We start from the raw sequence: 15,996 nt of genomic DNA, 5'->3' as shown, positions 1-15,996 counted from the left end.
GCTGATCCCATGTTCCATTATGGGCTTTTAAACCTTACATAACATATCTCCAAAAGTGAAAGTGTCACTGCTTGCAACATCTTGGGTTCAATTGTTGAATCTTTTAGGACAATTAGGAGCCAAAACCTTGAAGCTTCATACAAAAGTGATATTAAACTGTTATAGGGTAAGGCCCATTCATTTGAGAGTAGGTCCAATAGGATAAGTAGGTATGAGATATGACTTCCATTCATTTGAGATTAGGTCCAATTGGAATTTCTTTTTTAGATCAAAAGCATTGGTGAAAGAATTTTACACTTCTAGACTTGCTAAGATGTCATACTATTAGACTCTTATAGTCCTCATAATTATTAAGTTGAGAAGGTAGTTTGGACTTTGGACTTCGAAGCTTCAATTTTCGAGTGCTCAAAAAGTACAGTATTGACAATATGGAGGTGGGGCCCACGGGCGCATGGTTGTGTGGTCCCGCTCTCTAGTGAGCTAGTTGCATTCCTTTATTCACACACTTGGTATATTTGTGAAAGACTCAGTCCCACTCCACTAATCCCAACCCAAAAATCTTAACAATTAATATCTTCACAGGTAAACTATTGGTTTTGCCATATGGTAGGTTAAATATGATAGTAATATGGATAGTGTTTTTGGAAATCAATTTCTCAAATATGAATTCCCCTAAATGGTTACAAACACGAATTGAATTCGGATTTTTTATTATCCATTACATCCCTACTGCAGATTAGAGAGTGGAATCTTGAGTTTGGAGCAAGTGGCACTGTGTAACGTATGCTAGCGTCTCCCTTTATCTCTCTCTCTCCCACCAAACATGGATCTTTTCCCTATACACACACACTCACGCACACACTAGCGAGGAATAATTGAATCTCACATGTTACCATTTTGTTGATCGTAGGATGGAATGGAAACACGAATTGAATTCGAATATTTGATTATCCATTACATCCCTACTAAAGATTAGAGAGTGGATTCTTGAGTTTGGAGCAAGTGGCTCTCTCCCACCAAGCAGAGGTCTTTTCCCCCTCCACACACTATCGAGGAATAATTGAATCTCACATGTTACCATTTTGTTGATCGTAGGATGGGATGGAAACACAAATTGAATTCGGATTTTTGATTTTCCATTACATCCCTACTGAAGATTAGAGAGTGGAATCTTGAGTTTGGAGCAAGTGGCACTGTGTAACGTATGCTAGCGTCTCCCATTATCTATCTCTCTCCCACCAAGCAGGGATCTTTTCTCCACACACACTCACACATACACTAGCGAGGAATAACTGAATCTCACATGTCACCATTTTGTTGATCGTAAGATGGAATGGAAACATGAATTGAATTCAGATTTTTGATTATCCATTACATCCCTAGTGGAGATTAGAGAGTGGCATCTTGAGTTTGGAGCAAGTGGCTCTCTCCCACCAAAGAGGGATCTGTTCCCCACACACACACTAACGAGGAATACTTAAATCTCACATGTTACCATTTTGTTGCTCGTAAGATGGGATGGAAAGCATCTCAATCATTGGTTCTTGCTGTTGTTGCATCACCCCACCACCATTGCATCTATCCCTTGTCCCCTCCTCCCCCCCCACCTTTTATACTCTGACTCTCTACTCCCTCATCTCCCACCCATCTTGGCCCCTGCCCTTGCCTTTGCCATTGCCCCTGCCCCTGCCCGCCCCTTCTTGCCGGCTTACCCTTGCCGCCCTTACCCCTCCAACGGGATCATCTTGAATAAATATTGGCGAAGGCTGCTAGCATTGATGTACCGGCCTAGCATAGCATTCACCCTTGGACTTTCGTGCCCGATTGTGATGTAATGTTTTCAACATGTATGGATTAGCATCCAGTCATTGTATGAGTTTGGATTAATGGATGAGTGTTAATTGATTGGCTTGGTTGAATGAGACATGGTACGGGAGGTGAGTTTCCATAATGAGTAATGGATTTCAGTTAACTGCCTTTTTAACTGCCTTAATAAGTAAAGACTAAAGTGAGCCTATTTACAAGTGAGTCTTATTATGAGTGAGTCCTAGTTGTACTTTATTTTATGGTCAGTCCATGTTTCTCGTTTATATAAAGGAAGTAATGACTATTAGTTAATACCACTAACAATTTACATAGAGAAGGGGAGTAGACAAGACTAACAAAGAGAAAAACAAACGTTTAAGGAGTTCTTCGACAAACAATATGGATCTAGGTATGGTTCCAATCAAATCTCTATTAGTATTATTATTTGTGTTTTTTGATCTGTCATATTGATCTTATAATTTATTCTAACATGTGATACTGCCCTTACTTTATAAAAAATCAATTCCTTACATTGTTGAGGCCATTGGAGTTAGAGCTGGAGCTGGAGAGAAAGAAAAAGACAAATCTCTTACATTATCCGACAATCAATAAAGGGGGTGGGGCGCAATGACCACCCTACCCCCTGCACAGGCTGCCCGTGTGCCTGGGCACAGCCTGCGCAGTCTCCCATCAACAAAATACTAATGGGTAAGAGTTCACAAAACAATGCTAGCATATAGATTCTAATATATAGAAGGTATATATTGCTTGCTTGTGTAAGCTCCTGCACCAACATGGGGTCATTGAGATTTTTTATGGGGAAGTTGCTCAGATCTACTAGTTAAGGATATTAATTACAAGTTTAATTGGTTTCAAATTTGTTTTACATTCACAAGTTTCAAATTTGAAAAGATTTAGTTAATCCCTAGAAGTAGTTATTGCTTATGAGTCCCAAGAAAAAATAAATCTGATCTTTCAAAAAAAACCCTAACATCAATTCTCCCAAGTCCCAACCGTTCCACTATGTAAAAGAAAAAAACAAAGCAGTGGGAGAGTGGGAAGAAGGGTAAGGGCCACAATACTCTCCTGAATTTATCTCCATAGCACAACTTTCTCCTAAAATAAAAGAATTTCTTAAGATTTTATTTCACTTCTTTTTCATTGTTTTTTATGTTCGTTTCATTATGAAAAAGAGTGGGGAAAAAAAATGAATTGATCTCCATAACACAACTTTCTCCTAAAATATATGTTTCATTATAAGAAATAAAAAAAAATTATCTCATATTTGACTGCTGAACTAACTGCAAAGAAACGGGAAAGTGGGAAGAAGGTTTAGGCAAATACGACAATCCAGTGTGGTCTAGTTCGGTTTCGGAGTCACAAACCCCCAAACCGAATATGAATCGGATGTGATCGGATCTAGATAATCCCTATCTGGATACGAGTACCTCTAAATCGATACGGATGCGAATACCTCTAAATGGATCGAATATGAATCAGATTTGTTGGATTCGGATAATCCCTGTCCGAATACTAATCGAATCGAAAAGATTTTTTTTGGTAAAATATTGGTACATTATGAACAATGAAAACAACTAAAAGATGAATTAAATCCTCCATTGTGTGGGGGTGTTTATTGTAACCAGGGAAATCAATTGAAAAAGATATGACCCTAATCTCCATTGCCTAGATTACAAAATCCTTGTTTCAGATTTTTTTTTATGTTTTTTCTGTTGGAGGGATGGGAGGAGTGTTTGCTTCAAGTCCCTATTTTAAGTCACTAGTATATTACAAAACGATAGAAGAAAGTATAAATCAATGTCTGTTCATATAAATCTCATTTATTTTACATAATGGAACGGTTGAGACTAGGGAGAATTGATGTTTGGGATATTTTTAGAAGATGTTTGGGGGTATTTTTGAAAGATCAGTTTTATTTTTTCATGAACTCATAAAGCAATAACTAACTACTTTTGGAGGGTTAAGTAAATTTTTTTAAATTTGAAACTTGTGAATGTAAAATAAATTTTAAACCAACTCAACTTGTAATTAATTTTCTTAATTGGGTAGGCCTGAACAATTTCCTCAATTATTTATTTGACTAATTGACTTGACTACTTGAGGTTGGATGGTCAATTTGCGTGTTCCGGTCGTAGGAACCACGAACCAATCATTTTTCTTTTCCCCATATAATATAATTGGGTTAGGTTTACGTTCCTATTTAAGATTATATTCTATTGTCCTGAACCATAAAAACAGGGAATAGGATTCTTAAGAAAATAAATTTCCATTAACCTTTTTTTTAGGTCTATCCAAAAAAAATGGAAATGCCACCGGCTAGAGCTTAATTATTATTGATCCGCCAATATCACACTAACAACGGCTCTTTTTTGTTTCTTTGTTTCGCTAATCAAATGATTGCAATCCACCTTCATGTAATGGTTTTCTTTGCAGTCAACAAAGTATAAAAGAAGGGAGAAAGAGGGATTCCTTAAAAAAATTAGAAATGACTGGTGCCCCTATGTCGAGGTTCAGAGGCGGTGTGCACTGTGTGACCGGGTGACATTCTCTTTTTCAATAGACAGTTTGATTCGTAGTCCACATCTGATTTTTTTGCTTGTCACATTTTGTGCGATTTGTACTAAAATATTTCTTCATCATCTTCTAGAGTCCTACTATGGAGCCAGCCCGATCAGATTTCTACCAGTTCAACTAGACCACTTGGGCACATAGGGAAGAATTGGGGCCCAAAAAATGTCTCTCTCTAGACTTATTATCAAATAGGGAGAAAGTTTCCCATACCAAGTTGTAGGGTGGGGAATGTCTTATGCCACGTTGATCATGGAGAAGGTAAGAATATTAGTGTGGGATCCAAATGGTGGGAATATGATTGGACATGGGAAAGTATTCCCACATTGTTGGCAGGAGGATCATTTTCCCTTATCAAGAGAAAAGGCCATATAAGCTATTGGTTTATATACAAGTCCTCATATATATATATTCTCTCTCCTCCTTGACCATGTGTGTCCCCCTATAAACGAGCTATACGACACCCTTTCTGTGCGTTCATTAGCTTAACGTAGGATAAGGGTGTTAAACGGTTCGATTCAATTCGATTTTGACTGCTTGAGGGTAGAAACCGTAACCAAACCATTTAACTAAACACTCTCATAATCAAAACCTGAACCGTTTGGTAAACAGTTTTGGTTAAACGGTTTTTAAACAGTTTCGATTAAAAGGTTCTATACTGTTTTACACGGTTTTGGTTAGATGGTTCTATACACATTTTCTACTTTATTTATTAATACTAGTTATTAGTTAATAGTTATTACTTATACTTACTAAGTTATTAGCTTTTTTTTTGGAAAAAGGAAATCATTAATGAAGAAACATGACTGCTTAGTAGGTGCTCCTTATTAGGTTTTGACTTTTTGTTTATTAAAAAAAAAAAGTTGTTAAGTTTTTTATCCCGTTAGCCGGTTTGTTTATAATCAATTTTAATTGGATTACACGGTTTGAAACCATTGGATTAATCGGTCTAAATCGAACCAAACCGATTAAATAAACGGTGTCATTTTTAAAACCATAATCGGACCATTTAACTAAACGGTCTGTCAGTTTTGGTTTAAACGGTTCGATTCGATTTAGTTTTGACACCCTTAGTGTGGGAGATGCCAATTAATCTACACACCTGTATTTCGTTAATAAATAAAGGAAAGAGAATACGAAGAAGATGGCCCACCCAGTCCATTACTATAGGTTATATAATTAATATATATGGTTGGATGGGAGATGTAAGTGTTAATGTGTTATTATAAGTTTGCTCCCCATCGTCATCCAATGATTGAAAGACACGACCATGCATGTATACAATCATGCAAAAAAAAAAAAACCGGTCCTTCGTTGAATAACTCTTTTTATCCAAATTCTATGCTTATGATCATAAAAGTCAATTGACAGACCAATAAAATTGGAAAATTTATTATTAATCAAAACCAAGCTCAATAAGAAGGATGGCATTTTTGTAATTATACACAAAACAAGAGATCTCATCGACATGAATGAGATTTTTTATTTCATAGAAGACGAGATAGTAATTTTGCACACTCATGTGTCTAGGTGCAGGAAGGCTGTGTTCTTTTTTGTTTACATCATAAACTAGAAACTTCCAAAAAGAAGTGGAGGAGAAATAGTAGGAAAGAGAGATTAGCTAGCAAGGAAGTCTATAAATAAGAGGGGCACCATTGACAGGGCCACTGAGCAACGTGTGTTAAGTAAGGCTTTAACAGATCATCAGTCATCCATCACAAAAAAACACAAAAAAAAAAAAGCCATGGTTGAGGAAGCAAAGCGTGGAGAGTTCACACAGGATGGAACTGTGGATCTCAAAGGAAACCCTATCCTTAGATCTAAGAGAGGTGGATGGACTGCTTGCTCCTTTGTTGTTGGTATCTCTCTCTCTCTCTCTCTCCCTCTCTCTGTGAAAGCTTTAATATTTCTAAGTAGGTTTCTTAGCTTTTTTCTGTGTTTCCAAGAAAATCTTACAGGGGCCACCCTAGCTCATAGGTCTTGCCTTCCATTTTTCCTGGGTACCTGCCACTGTAGATGATCTGCTTCAGTTAGGGAGAGAACCACAACTGGTAGTCCCATCTCAAAGATACTTTCACTATCTTGAGTGCTTGTTCCACCATCTCTCACTCATGATTCAGTGCAGCAAGAATTTCTTTGTTTTTAGATGCCTATTACCATCATAATTAACAAATTAATCATCATTAGATAAAAGGTTTTGCCTACTGAGTACTGACGCATCGGCGGGCTCCTCGACTGCTGAGCTGCCCGTATTGCCATGTGCGTCCCAGACACAGCAAGGTGGCAAAAAGATTGCCTTACCCCTGTCTGAGCGGGGGTAAAGCGATTTTTTCCACCTTGCTGTGTGGGCCGGACATGGAAGTAGAGGATTGACACAGTAGGCTCTTCTTACCCATCACCCATTTTTTCCTTTTCCTCTTTCCTCTCTCACTGATGATTCAGTGCAACAAGAATTTCTTTTTAGATGTCCATTACCATGATAATTAACAAACCATCATTAGATAAAAGGTTTTGACTACTGTGTACCGACTCAACAGGCTCTTCGACTGCTGAGCTGCCCGTACTGCCATGTGCGTCTCGGACACAGCAAGGTGGTGAAAAGACCGTCTTACCTCTGTCTGAGTGCCTTGTCCAAGCAGGGGTAAGGCGGTCTTTTCTGCCTTGCTGTACATGAGACGGACGTGGAAATAGAGGATTGACACATTAGGCTCTTACCCATCACCCATTTTTTTCTTTTCCTCTTTCACCCTTTATCTGGGAGGGCAGATTTACAGACTATATCATATCATATCACTGCAGTGGGTGTGTTTGCAAGGAAAAAGGGCAAAAGAAAAGAGGATTTGGTTAGAGTTGGAGAGGCTTTCATCCTAAACAACACCTAGAAAACTGAAGCTTTATTGCGTCTATTTTCTGAGTATCTTGGGTCATATCCTGGTTTAACTAATCTTGACATTTTCTTAACTAACGCTCCTTCAACTACTCTTGACATTTTCTTAACTAACTCTACTTCAACTTTGGGCTCTATTTACGAGTGAAACATGAAAGATGAAACAGTACTAGTACTTATAAAGCATATCTGATCAAGACTCCCTTTTAAGTATCTTTCCGTATCCGTCAATAGTAATTGATATGTATCGTAACTTTAAAATATTGATATGATATAGTATCAATACGATACTTAAAATTTTGATATTAGTACATATTAGAAATCTCATCTTTAATATATATAATTAATTGAATGCAATTGTCAATCGGTAGGGCTCGGTTAGGCCTAGTCAGGCCTCACGGTGTTTAAAGCCTGCACCATGATCGCTCGTTTAAGTATTCGGGTTGGGCCGGGTCGGGCTTGATTGGACTAAGTCAGTCTTCGAGCTATAATCGGTCTAATGTAATCGGGTCTTAACCGGGTTTTAACCGGGCTGTAGGCATGTTTAGCTCTAACGGGGCCTTAACCGGGCCTTAATCAGGCTATGTACATGTTTAACTCAAACTGAGACTTAATCGTCCGGGAGGAGAATGGTCATTCCACCAAGGTCAGAGTGGGAGGAGAGCCCAGGTGTGAGATCTGGCCCTCTTGCACCCACCGATGTCATCTCCTCCGAACGCCTTCTATAGATGATCTTTTCCCAAATCCAAGTTAATGGAGAAGAGTTTCATTAAAGGGCTATAGAGGACCAATTGTCAACAATACTCCTCGATTGTCTCCCAACACTAAAAAAAGAATTACAATTAATGAGTGTTAGGTAAAGTGTCCGGATCAATTAATGTTAGTAAGAAAAGACATAATATGGATTTAGTTCCAAGTATCTGATAAGTTAAGTTAAAAAGTTGGGCAAGCTCATACAGGAACACAACAATAATGGTTTAATTTTAAAATTAAAGTTTTTACCTGAGCGGAGTTGGGAGAGCAGGCCACTTGTTATGTTCCTTAAGGGAATTAGGTAAGTATTGAAGAAAGAAATAGTCACTCCAGTCTGATACCCCTACTCTCCAAAAAAAAAAGAAAAAAAAAAGAAAAAAAAGGAAATAGTCACTCCAGTAAAGAATGGCTCCCTTCTTAACACCCAATCTGCTGCCATAACCTTCGTAGGTAAGAGGGCTTGAACCAATCACAAGGTCTCAAAACCAGTAAATAGGTCGGGCTAGCATTTGGTCGGTTCGGTCGGACACTTGATGGGCTAGAACCGCACACCGGGACCGCCCGGTTACTAAACGTGTCAGGCTTAAGCCCGACACGTTTAGTAAATGGGTCGGGCCGGGCTTGATCGGTTCTGCCGGGCTGGGCTTGGAATTGACACCCTTACTTATCATACTTTGTTCTCCTTTCTGTGCATGATACATTTTGCATAGGGAAAAAACTCTCTGGGAGCGTGACTCCTATGCCCAAACACAACATAGGGTGGAATAATTGCCCCCCCCCCCCCCATGAAAGATGGTAATTTTGCCCTTGTTGATGCTTGTGCGTACACTCCCATTGGCTCCCGCGTTGGTGCAGGGGCCATGCTCCTAGACAGAGAATGCATTCCCATTTTGCATATTACTTATTTGGGAAAAGATTCTCTGAGCTGCTTGCGTAGGGTACTCTAGTGTTTCTGTGACTATCTCTCTATTCTTCAAATAAAATGTCCTTGCTACACTCTAATATTTGATACCATTTTACACCACCTCATAGGTGCATTTCTCTATGGCACTTGCTCAAAGAACCTTCTCCCTACTTATTTATAGTGTTTCAAAGTTGTATCTTGCATATATCCTATGCATTTCCATATTTTTCTCGACAATTTACATATATATATATCTAGTATATCTTGCGTCTCTAGCGTATCTTGTGTCTCTCCAATACAATATGATACATCTCTTAAAATCATCGTTCTGATACGATACCCGATACTGGTACTTTAAACCCTGTATCAGATTACTTGAATCTTCTGCCATCAAGGAGGTAAATGAAACTTAGTTTGTAGTAGTCAAAAAGCCACTCATATGCTTGGACCCATGAACCTAAGCCCCATGCCCATGGAGGAGATCCCTTCAACAGATATAATGGGCCCGGGTGAATATATTCTTCTAGTCTTCTATGATCTCTATCTCCCAAGAGATTAAGCTTAAAAATTGATTAAGTCCACCAACTTTGAATTTTATTTAACCTTCCTTAGATATTAATTTTGGATTGTTTTTTTTTTTTGGTTCTGGGCTTTGAAGTGTATGAAGCGTTCGAGAGGATGGCCTACTATGGAATATCGTCGAATCTGGTGCTCTACTTAACAAGGGAGCTCCACCAGGGCACCGTCACCTCTTCCAACAACGTCACCAACTGGATGGGCACTATATGGATGACTCCGATCATCGGCGCCTACATCGCCGATGCCCATCTCGGCCGCTACCGGACTGTCGTCATTGCTTGTATTATATATCTCTCGGTATCTTCCCCACCTCTTTCTTATTACTGGCCCAGGCCCAGGCCCAGGCCCAAACATGGCCCTTGGACTCAAATTTATGGGCCACAAAACTAAACCAATAATTCTTTGACTGTTGATTGCAGGGTATGTGTTTGCTAACACTTGCTGTTTCACTACCAGCACTAAGACCTCCTCCTTGTTTCCAAATAGATGTAACAAAATGCAAGCAGGTTTCAAAGTTACAATTGGGTGTATTCTATTTAGCACTGTACATACTGGCGATTGGGACCGGTGGAACCAAGCCCAACATCTCAACCATAGGCGCCGACCAATTCGACAGTTTCGATCCAAAGGAGAAGGCCCATAAGCTCTCTTTCTTCAATTGGTGGATGTTTAGCATCTTCTTTGGCACCCTCCTTGCCAACACTTTCCTAGTGTACATTCAAGACAATTTGGGCTGGGGTATTGGTTATGGGCTCCCAACAATTGGGCTGGGAATATCTGTGTTGGTCTTTCTTTCTGGTACACCCTCCTACAGGCACAGAATGCCTACAGGAAGTCCCTTCACTAGAATGGCCAGGGTCATTGTTGCTGCAATTAGGAAATGGAGAGTTTCCATCCCTTCTGACCCTAAAGAACTCTATGAGTTTGACTTGGAGGAATATGCAACTAAAGGAAAGTTTAGGATTGATTCTACAAATACCTTAAGGTTGGTATTAAAGTTGCTGCTACAATTCTATTCTAAGACCTATATATTGACTGCTTTATTACTTCTCTAGTCATGTATCATGCAGGTTCCTCAACAAGGCCTCTGTAAGAACAGGTTCAAATTCACCATGGATGTTATGCTCGGTTACCCATGTGGAGGAGACGAAGCAAATGCTGTGTATGCTTCCAATTTTAATTGCGATGTTTGTTCCGAGCACAATGATTGCTCAGATTAACACTCTTTTTGTCAAGCAAGGTACTACCCTGGACACAAGTATAGGGAGCTTCCATATTCCCCCAGCCAGCTTAGCTGCATTTGTTACTATATCAATGCTTATCTGTGTTGTGATATATGACCGGTTCTTCGTTAAAATGATGAGGAAGTGGACTAAGAATCCTAGAGGGGTTACGCTCCTTCAACGAATGGGGATTGGACTGATTCTTCACATTATAATCATGCTAATTGCATCTCTAACTGAGAGATGGAGACTAAGTGTGGCCAGACAACATGGTCTGGTTGGAAATGGAGGGACACTTCCTTTATCCATATTCATTTTACTACCACAATTTGCACTTATGGGAACAGCCGATTCGTTTTTGGAGGTAGCAAAGATTGAATTCTTCTACGACCAGGCGCCATTAAGCATGAAGAGTTTGGGGACTTCTTATGCCATGACAAGTTATGGGATGGGCAACTTCCTTAGCAGTTTCCTTCTCTCAACTGTGTCTCACATCACCAGATCAAATGGCCACAACGGATGGATTCTAGATAATCTCAATGCCTCTCATTTAGATTATTACTACGCATTCTTTGCGGTACTAAACGTATTAAATTTCATTTTCTTTTTGATTGTGGCCAAGTTCTATGTCTACAAAGCTGAGATCTCTGAACCAGTGGAAGTGCTTAGAGAAGATCAAATGTCAACATATATAGTCCCCAAGCAAGAGGAGCCAGTGGTTTAGTTACATTACTGTATTTAACTACAAAAGAAGCGCACAACAATAATTTATATATAGTCCTTGTTGGCAACAGCTGATGATCAGTTTATGGCAAAGTTCAGATGCTTTTCCCTAAGATACTTCTTTTTTATTAACAAAGGTAAATTCTTTGATGCCCAGGCATAGCAAAAGTAGGATTTAATTAGGAACAGTACAGGATTTAAAAAAAAAAAAAACTGAAATAGAAAATTTTGTTACTGATTACCAGAAGTCTAGTCCATGATCCTTTTTTTTTTTTTTTTTGGTTGGGGGCGGGGGGGGGGGGGGGAAGTTGTTTGAGGAAAGTCCAGAGTAAAAAAATATAGGAATGCAGCTCAATCCATTGGCAAACTAACTTTCCTTCCATCTGTTTTATAAAAGAAACAATTATTTAGATGTATGAACACTCTGCCTTGTGCTACCGAATCTAAGAGAATGAATTGTACAAAGCTTTCTGGAACCCCAACAAGAAATCTTGATACCAACCTCATTGAGAAGCTGACTAGTTTTATAACATTAAATGAATCTCCCTCCACTTTTTCTTGTTCTGGTTTTCTTCTTTGGTACATGGGAGGGAGAGAGGAATGGCAATCAATAGTTAAAACAACAATTGTACCTTCATTGTTGACGTTGATGATGATGATTCTAAGTGCTAACTCACTCAAGAAATCAAACCCGACAAGACTTCATCTCCTCTTTGGCAATTGAAATGTCCTTTTCAGGAATCGATTAGCCATGTTGTCATTCCTATGGCACAATACCCTCAAGATTGTATTTGGGTCAGCTCTGTTCCACCTCCCTGTGGTTGGGGGCATTGGCAACTTCAGCCCTGAAGTCACCATTCCTAACCCACTTGCTTCACAAGCCACGATACTGAAGTCCTCCACCAATTGCTCTGTTGACTGACCCATCAATGCCACCACTCCTTCCACTGTCTCTGACTCCTTCTCCATCACATTCTCTGCCACTACTCCCTCGCCGCAGGTGCAAAATATACGCTTGAGGCTCTCAAAATCCTCCACAATCATCCCATGATCCGCCCTGGAGAAGATCCGAGAACTTCCCCCGGCGAGAAGCACCATGAGGTAGGCCTCAAAAGAGGCTCTCATCACTTCTTTCACTGCCAAGGGTTGTGCCCGGTCGGTGAGGATTGCAGCTAAGAGTGTTAGATTCTGCTTGAGTATGCGTAGTGCAGGACGTATGCGAGCATTCACAACATCACCCACATAGAGGCTGTCGTAGAAGACACATTTCGAATCAAGGAAGATGAGACGGTAAGCCGCCACCTCTGCGACATGTTGAGTTGCTGTTTGAATGGAGGAGCGTGCGAGGTCCAAGTATGAAGAAGAAGTTGTGGGGAAGTGGTGGCGGTTGCGGTTGCGGTTGCGGTTGCGTGGCATTGAATTGGCATGAGGGGCGAGGGAGAAGGTCTTGTCCAAGGAGTGGATGTGGGAGAGGAGGTAGTGAAGAGTGTTGAGCCTAATATAGAGGCGTTGCGTCCCTCGGCTTGTGGATGGCCGTGGATGGTGACCTTCAGTGGTTTTTCCTCGCTGTGAATCCTCTGATCCATCTTTGCAAGGCATTGCTCTCCTCCAAAACTGGTGAAGTTTTGATCCTCTATTGCATCTGGTTAGAGGGGGAAGTGTAGGGATATAGCTTTGCTTTGACCCTGAACAAGATATAGCCTTTATTAAGTAACCCCTTTCATACTGGACATTTCTCAACTAAGCACAAGAAAGCTTACCACATGAAGCAACAAAGGAAGTATATTCTCGGAAGAGAAGTTCTAAGCCATCAGAGAGATTTTGCAGAAGATCTTCAGAAATGCCAATTGGGATATCAAAGAAGTCCTCCACAGTTTCCTTGGCTAACCTCATTAACTCCACAGCTGATTGTGCATATGGCTCTGTTTTGGATTTGGGATTCCATGTCTAACAGAAAGAAACCACAACCACAAATTAATTTTCCTTTTATCACAATTCATAACAGATACTACTAAGGTCAGGGTCTCATAAAATTGAAGTAACACTTACCTCAGTTTCTTTAGCTCTACCAAGACTCTCCTTCCCTTTCTTCAACTTATCATTAACCCAAGTTTTTAAGAGACTGGAGATGATGGAGTCAACTTCATAGGGCAGCATTTCCCTTACAACTGCTTTGCCACCATCTTCACAGTCCACAGAATCTTCAACCACCATTTGAACCAGAACCTTCTCTAGCTTTCCAGCTCTATGCAACACCAGAATTGTCTCATTGGTGAGCGTGGACACCCCTGCCAAGTATTGCTTCAACACAGTTCCATAGCAATTGTGGAGGCTCACTGCTGCAACTCCAGCCGCAATTGGGTGCCATCTTTTGAGAATGGGACTGAAGGTCTCCTTCTCCTTTGTTGCTAAATCTTCTGTTTCTTGAGCCAGATGAAGGAGAGCTTCAGTTGCCTCTACTTCCACTTCTGTAGCCTTGGCATTTACATTCTCCAAAATCTTTTGATCATTATATAACATCCAACACAGAAATGTTTAGATTTCATTCTACAATCTTAAAAACATCGAAATTAACAAAAAAGAGTACTAAAGTTTTAGGTTAATTAGAGACCTTGGTGAATGCATTCCTCAAAGATGATCTAATGTAAAAATCAACCCGATTCCCTGTCGAATCCACCCCACCCAGAATCGATTTATCCGGGACAGCCACAGCTGCGAGGTTTGCCGCATCTTCTTCCAAAATCCTTGCAACAGACAATGCTAGAGGTAGAACATTCTCTATCAACCCAAATGAATTTTTGGGGAAACTTTCGTGATAATCAAGCAACTTCTTCTGTGCCCAACCTTGCATAGACGTCAACACAGATGACAAGATCTTTACATACACATTGTCTCTATCAGGTCTCTTGGCATCGTTGGCCACTTCAGCCAACATAGCAAGAGAAGCACATAATAGGTCTGGTTCAGTTTGTGCGGTGACAACGTATTGTTGAAATAAAACCCATGTGAAGCAGACATTGTGGATGAGCTTGTTGATACCTAGAGTGGACCAAGTCTTCTTGATGAGTTCCAGTAACTCATCAATCTCATCGAGGACAAGGGTTTCGTCCTTGTGATCGAAAATGGAGTAGAGAAGAGAGAGATAAATAAGGATGTTGAGGGGGAAACCATCAGCCCAATGGCAAGCATCATTAGTTGATCCATTGGCACTACGCCAAGCTAATGAAATCACACAATTGCAGATAGTTCGTAGTGTCTCAGAGTTCTTGCCGGTATCGATTGTTTTGGTCTCGCTCGCTCTGATGATGTCTCTGAGACGCTTGGCGTAGGAATTGGATCGTTCAAGTGGGATAGAAGGACATAGAAGGAGACCTGCTTCTAGTATCTTGAACTGCCGCTTCTGCCATATCTGATACTCGTTAGCGTCATTGAACTCTGTTGGTTTTAGATGGCGAAGAAGCTCAAGAGGAATAATTATCGTATCTGCTCTTCGACCCATCTGTTGAATTCAAAAGGAACACAGGAATTTAGAGTCTTTAGACGATTGACAATGCCTCCATTATTAATCATAAATTGAGGTTGTTGAGCACCTTCTTCTTAATGGTTAGCTTTTAACGATGAGTTTTACGCGAGACTTAATAGTTAATTTTAAGGATGAGTTCTATCCAAATTCCTAAGAAATAATATGCTACGAACAACCAAAAAAAACAGAAAAAGATACGTAGATATTGTTGCATACGTACATCACGTACCTGGCCGACGAGGGTCCTCATGAGCGTCTTCCTGAGTCGATTGTCGCTTTGTTCCGAGACCATCATCTGTTGCCTCATAATCTCTGCCGATGTCATGGGCCGTCTTGGCCTCATCGGTGGTGGCACCGATAATGAGATATTGGGAGAATTAACCCCTCTCGGCGATGATGGGCTTGCCGTTCCAACCGACGCCGCCATCCTCTTCGGCGACATCCGCTTTATCGTCTTCAACCCAAGAGTCCTCTTTACTCTACTCATCCCCACCAAACCTCCCCCATTGGTCCTTGGTGATGATGCCCCTCCGACACCTCCACCCTCTGTGCTTTCTTGTGCCGCCGTGTTATAGTAATTTATCGTATTCCTCCCCCCAAAACCCGGTGAAGACCGGCACGCCGTGAAGAAAACCTCGTAGGCCGTCTCCCTAAGATCGTCTTGGTCGATGCCATTCAGCTTGCCAAAGGGCCAGTCGAGCTCAGCCTCGGCATCATAGTTGAACCGTGAAACGGTGAAAGAGTCACGACGGGCCTGGTGGCCCATAGTTAGGGGGGTGGTGGTGATGGGGACAGAGCTAATAAGATTGTGATAATGATAATGATGAGACACAATGGAGGTTGTGTCAGAATCTGGGGATGAGTAAGTAAGTTGTCAGATGTCCGGCGCAAGAGGAGAGGGTGGATCGGTGATGAAAGTGGGCATTTCTGGGAGAGAAGCAGAGACGGGTAAGAGAGAGAGATTAAGGTATGGGTATGGTTGGTGTTGCCAGCGTTTCTTACTTCTGAT

The 15,996-nt window shown here is 40.7% G+C and overlaps 2 protein-coding genes across 4 annotated transcripts; one reads left to right on the top strand and one right to left on the bottom strand.

Moving 5' to 3' along the window:
* The first annotated feature begins 6,136 nt into the window (after positions 1-6,136).
* On the top strand, positions 6,137-11,469 carry LOC122644269 (protein NRT1/ PTR FAMILY 5.2-like). The gene is made up of 4 exons (XM_043837910.1): positions 6,137-6,254; positions 9,598-9,815; positions 9,938-10,503; positions 10,589-11,469. The coding sequence occupies exons 1-4, from the start codon at positions 6,140-6,142 to the stop codon at positions 11,463-11,465; spliced, it is 1,776 nt and encodes a 591-aa protein (XP_043693845.1). The 5' UTR covers positions 6,137-6,139; the 3' UTR covers positions 11,466-11,469.
* A 354-nt stretch (positions 11,470-11,823) lies between these two features.
* LOC122641492 (protein unc-13 homolog) lies at positions 11,824-15,773 on the bottom strand. Of its 3 annotated transcripts, XR_006329916.1 has the most exons (6): positions 15,208-15,773; positions 14,076-14,963; positions 13,514-13,963; positions 13,225-13,411; positions 12,097-13,149; positions 11,824-12,021 (listed from the first exon to the last, which is right to left on the bottom strand). XR_006329916.1 is itself a non-coding variant. In XM_043834747.1 (5 exons), exons 1-5 carry the CDS (start codon positions 15,751-15,753, stop codon positions 12,167-12,169), a joined length of 3,054 nt encoding a protein of 1,017 aa, XP_043690682.1. In that variant the 5' UTR covers positions 15,754-15,773; the 3' UTR covers positions 11,824-12,166. The 3 variants fall into 3 exon arrangements, 2 of the variants coding, with proteins under 2 accessions (XP_043690682.1, XP_043690683.1); XM_043834747.1 differs by having other exon boundaries at positions 11,824-13,149; XM_043834748.1 differs by having other exon boundaries at positions 11,824-13,149; positions 15,217-15,773.
* Positions 15,774-15,996: the final 223 nt, after the last annotated feature.

This window comes from Telopea speciosissima, chromosome 10 (genome assembly GCF_018873765.1).
Source record: "Telopea speciosissima isolate NSW1024214 ecotype Mountain lineage chromosome 10, Tspe_v1, whole genome shotgun sequence".
NCBI classification, from domain to species: domain Eukaryota; kingdom Viridiplantae; phylum Streptophyta; class Magnoliopsida; order Proteales; family Proteaceae; genus Telopea; species Telopea speciosissima.
Note: the sequence above shows the minus strand (reverse complement) of the source record. Positions and strands in the feature narration are given on the sequence as shown.

Excerpts from the sequence above, each read along its gene's own strand:
- LOC122644269 (XM_043837910.1), top strand. The coding sequence starts at position 6,140 with ATGGTTGAGGAAGCAAAGCGTGGAGAGTTCACACAGGATGGAACTGTG. Across the intron at positions 9,816-9,937 it reads CTTGTATTATATATCTCTCG|GGTATGTGTTTGCTAACACT; the intron begins GTATCTTCCCCA and ends TGTTGATTGCAG. Across the intron at positions 10,504-10,588 it reads GATTCTACAAATACCTTAAG|GTTCCTCAACAAGGCCTCTG; the intron begins GTTGGTATTAAA and ends TGTATCATGCAG.
- LOC122641492 (XM_043834747.1), bottom strand. The coding sequence starts at position 15,753 with ATGGGCCACCAGGCCCGTCGTGACTCTTTCACCGTTTCACGGTTCAAC. Across the intron at positions 14,964-15,207 it reads TCGTCGGCCAGGTACGTGAT|ATGGGTCGAAGAGCAGATAC; the intron begins GTACGTATGCAA and ends TGAATTCAACAG. Across the intron at positions 13,964-14,075 it reads TGAGGAATGCATTCACCAAG|ATTTTGGAGAATGTAAATGC; the intron begins GTCTCTAATTAA and ends AATGATCAAAAG.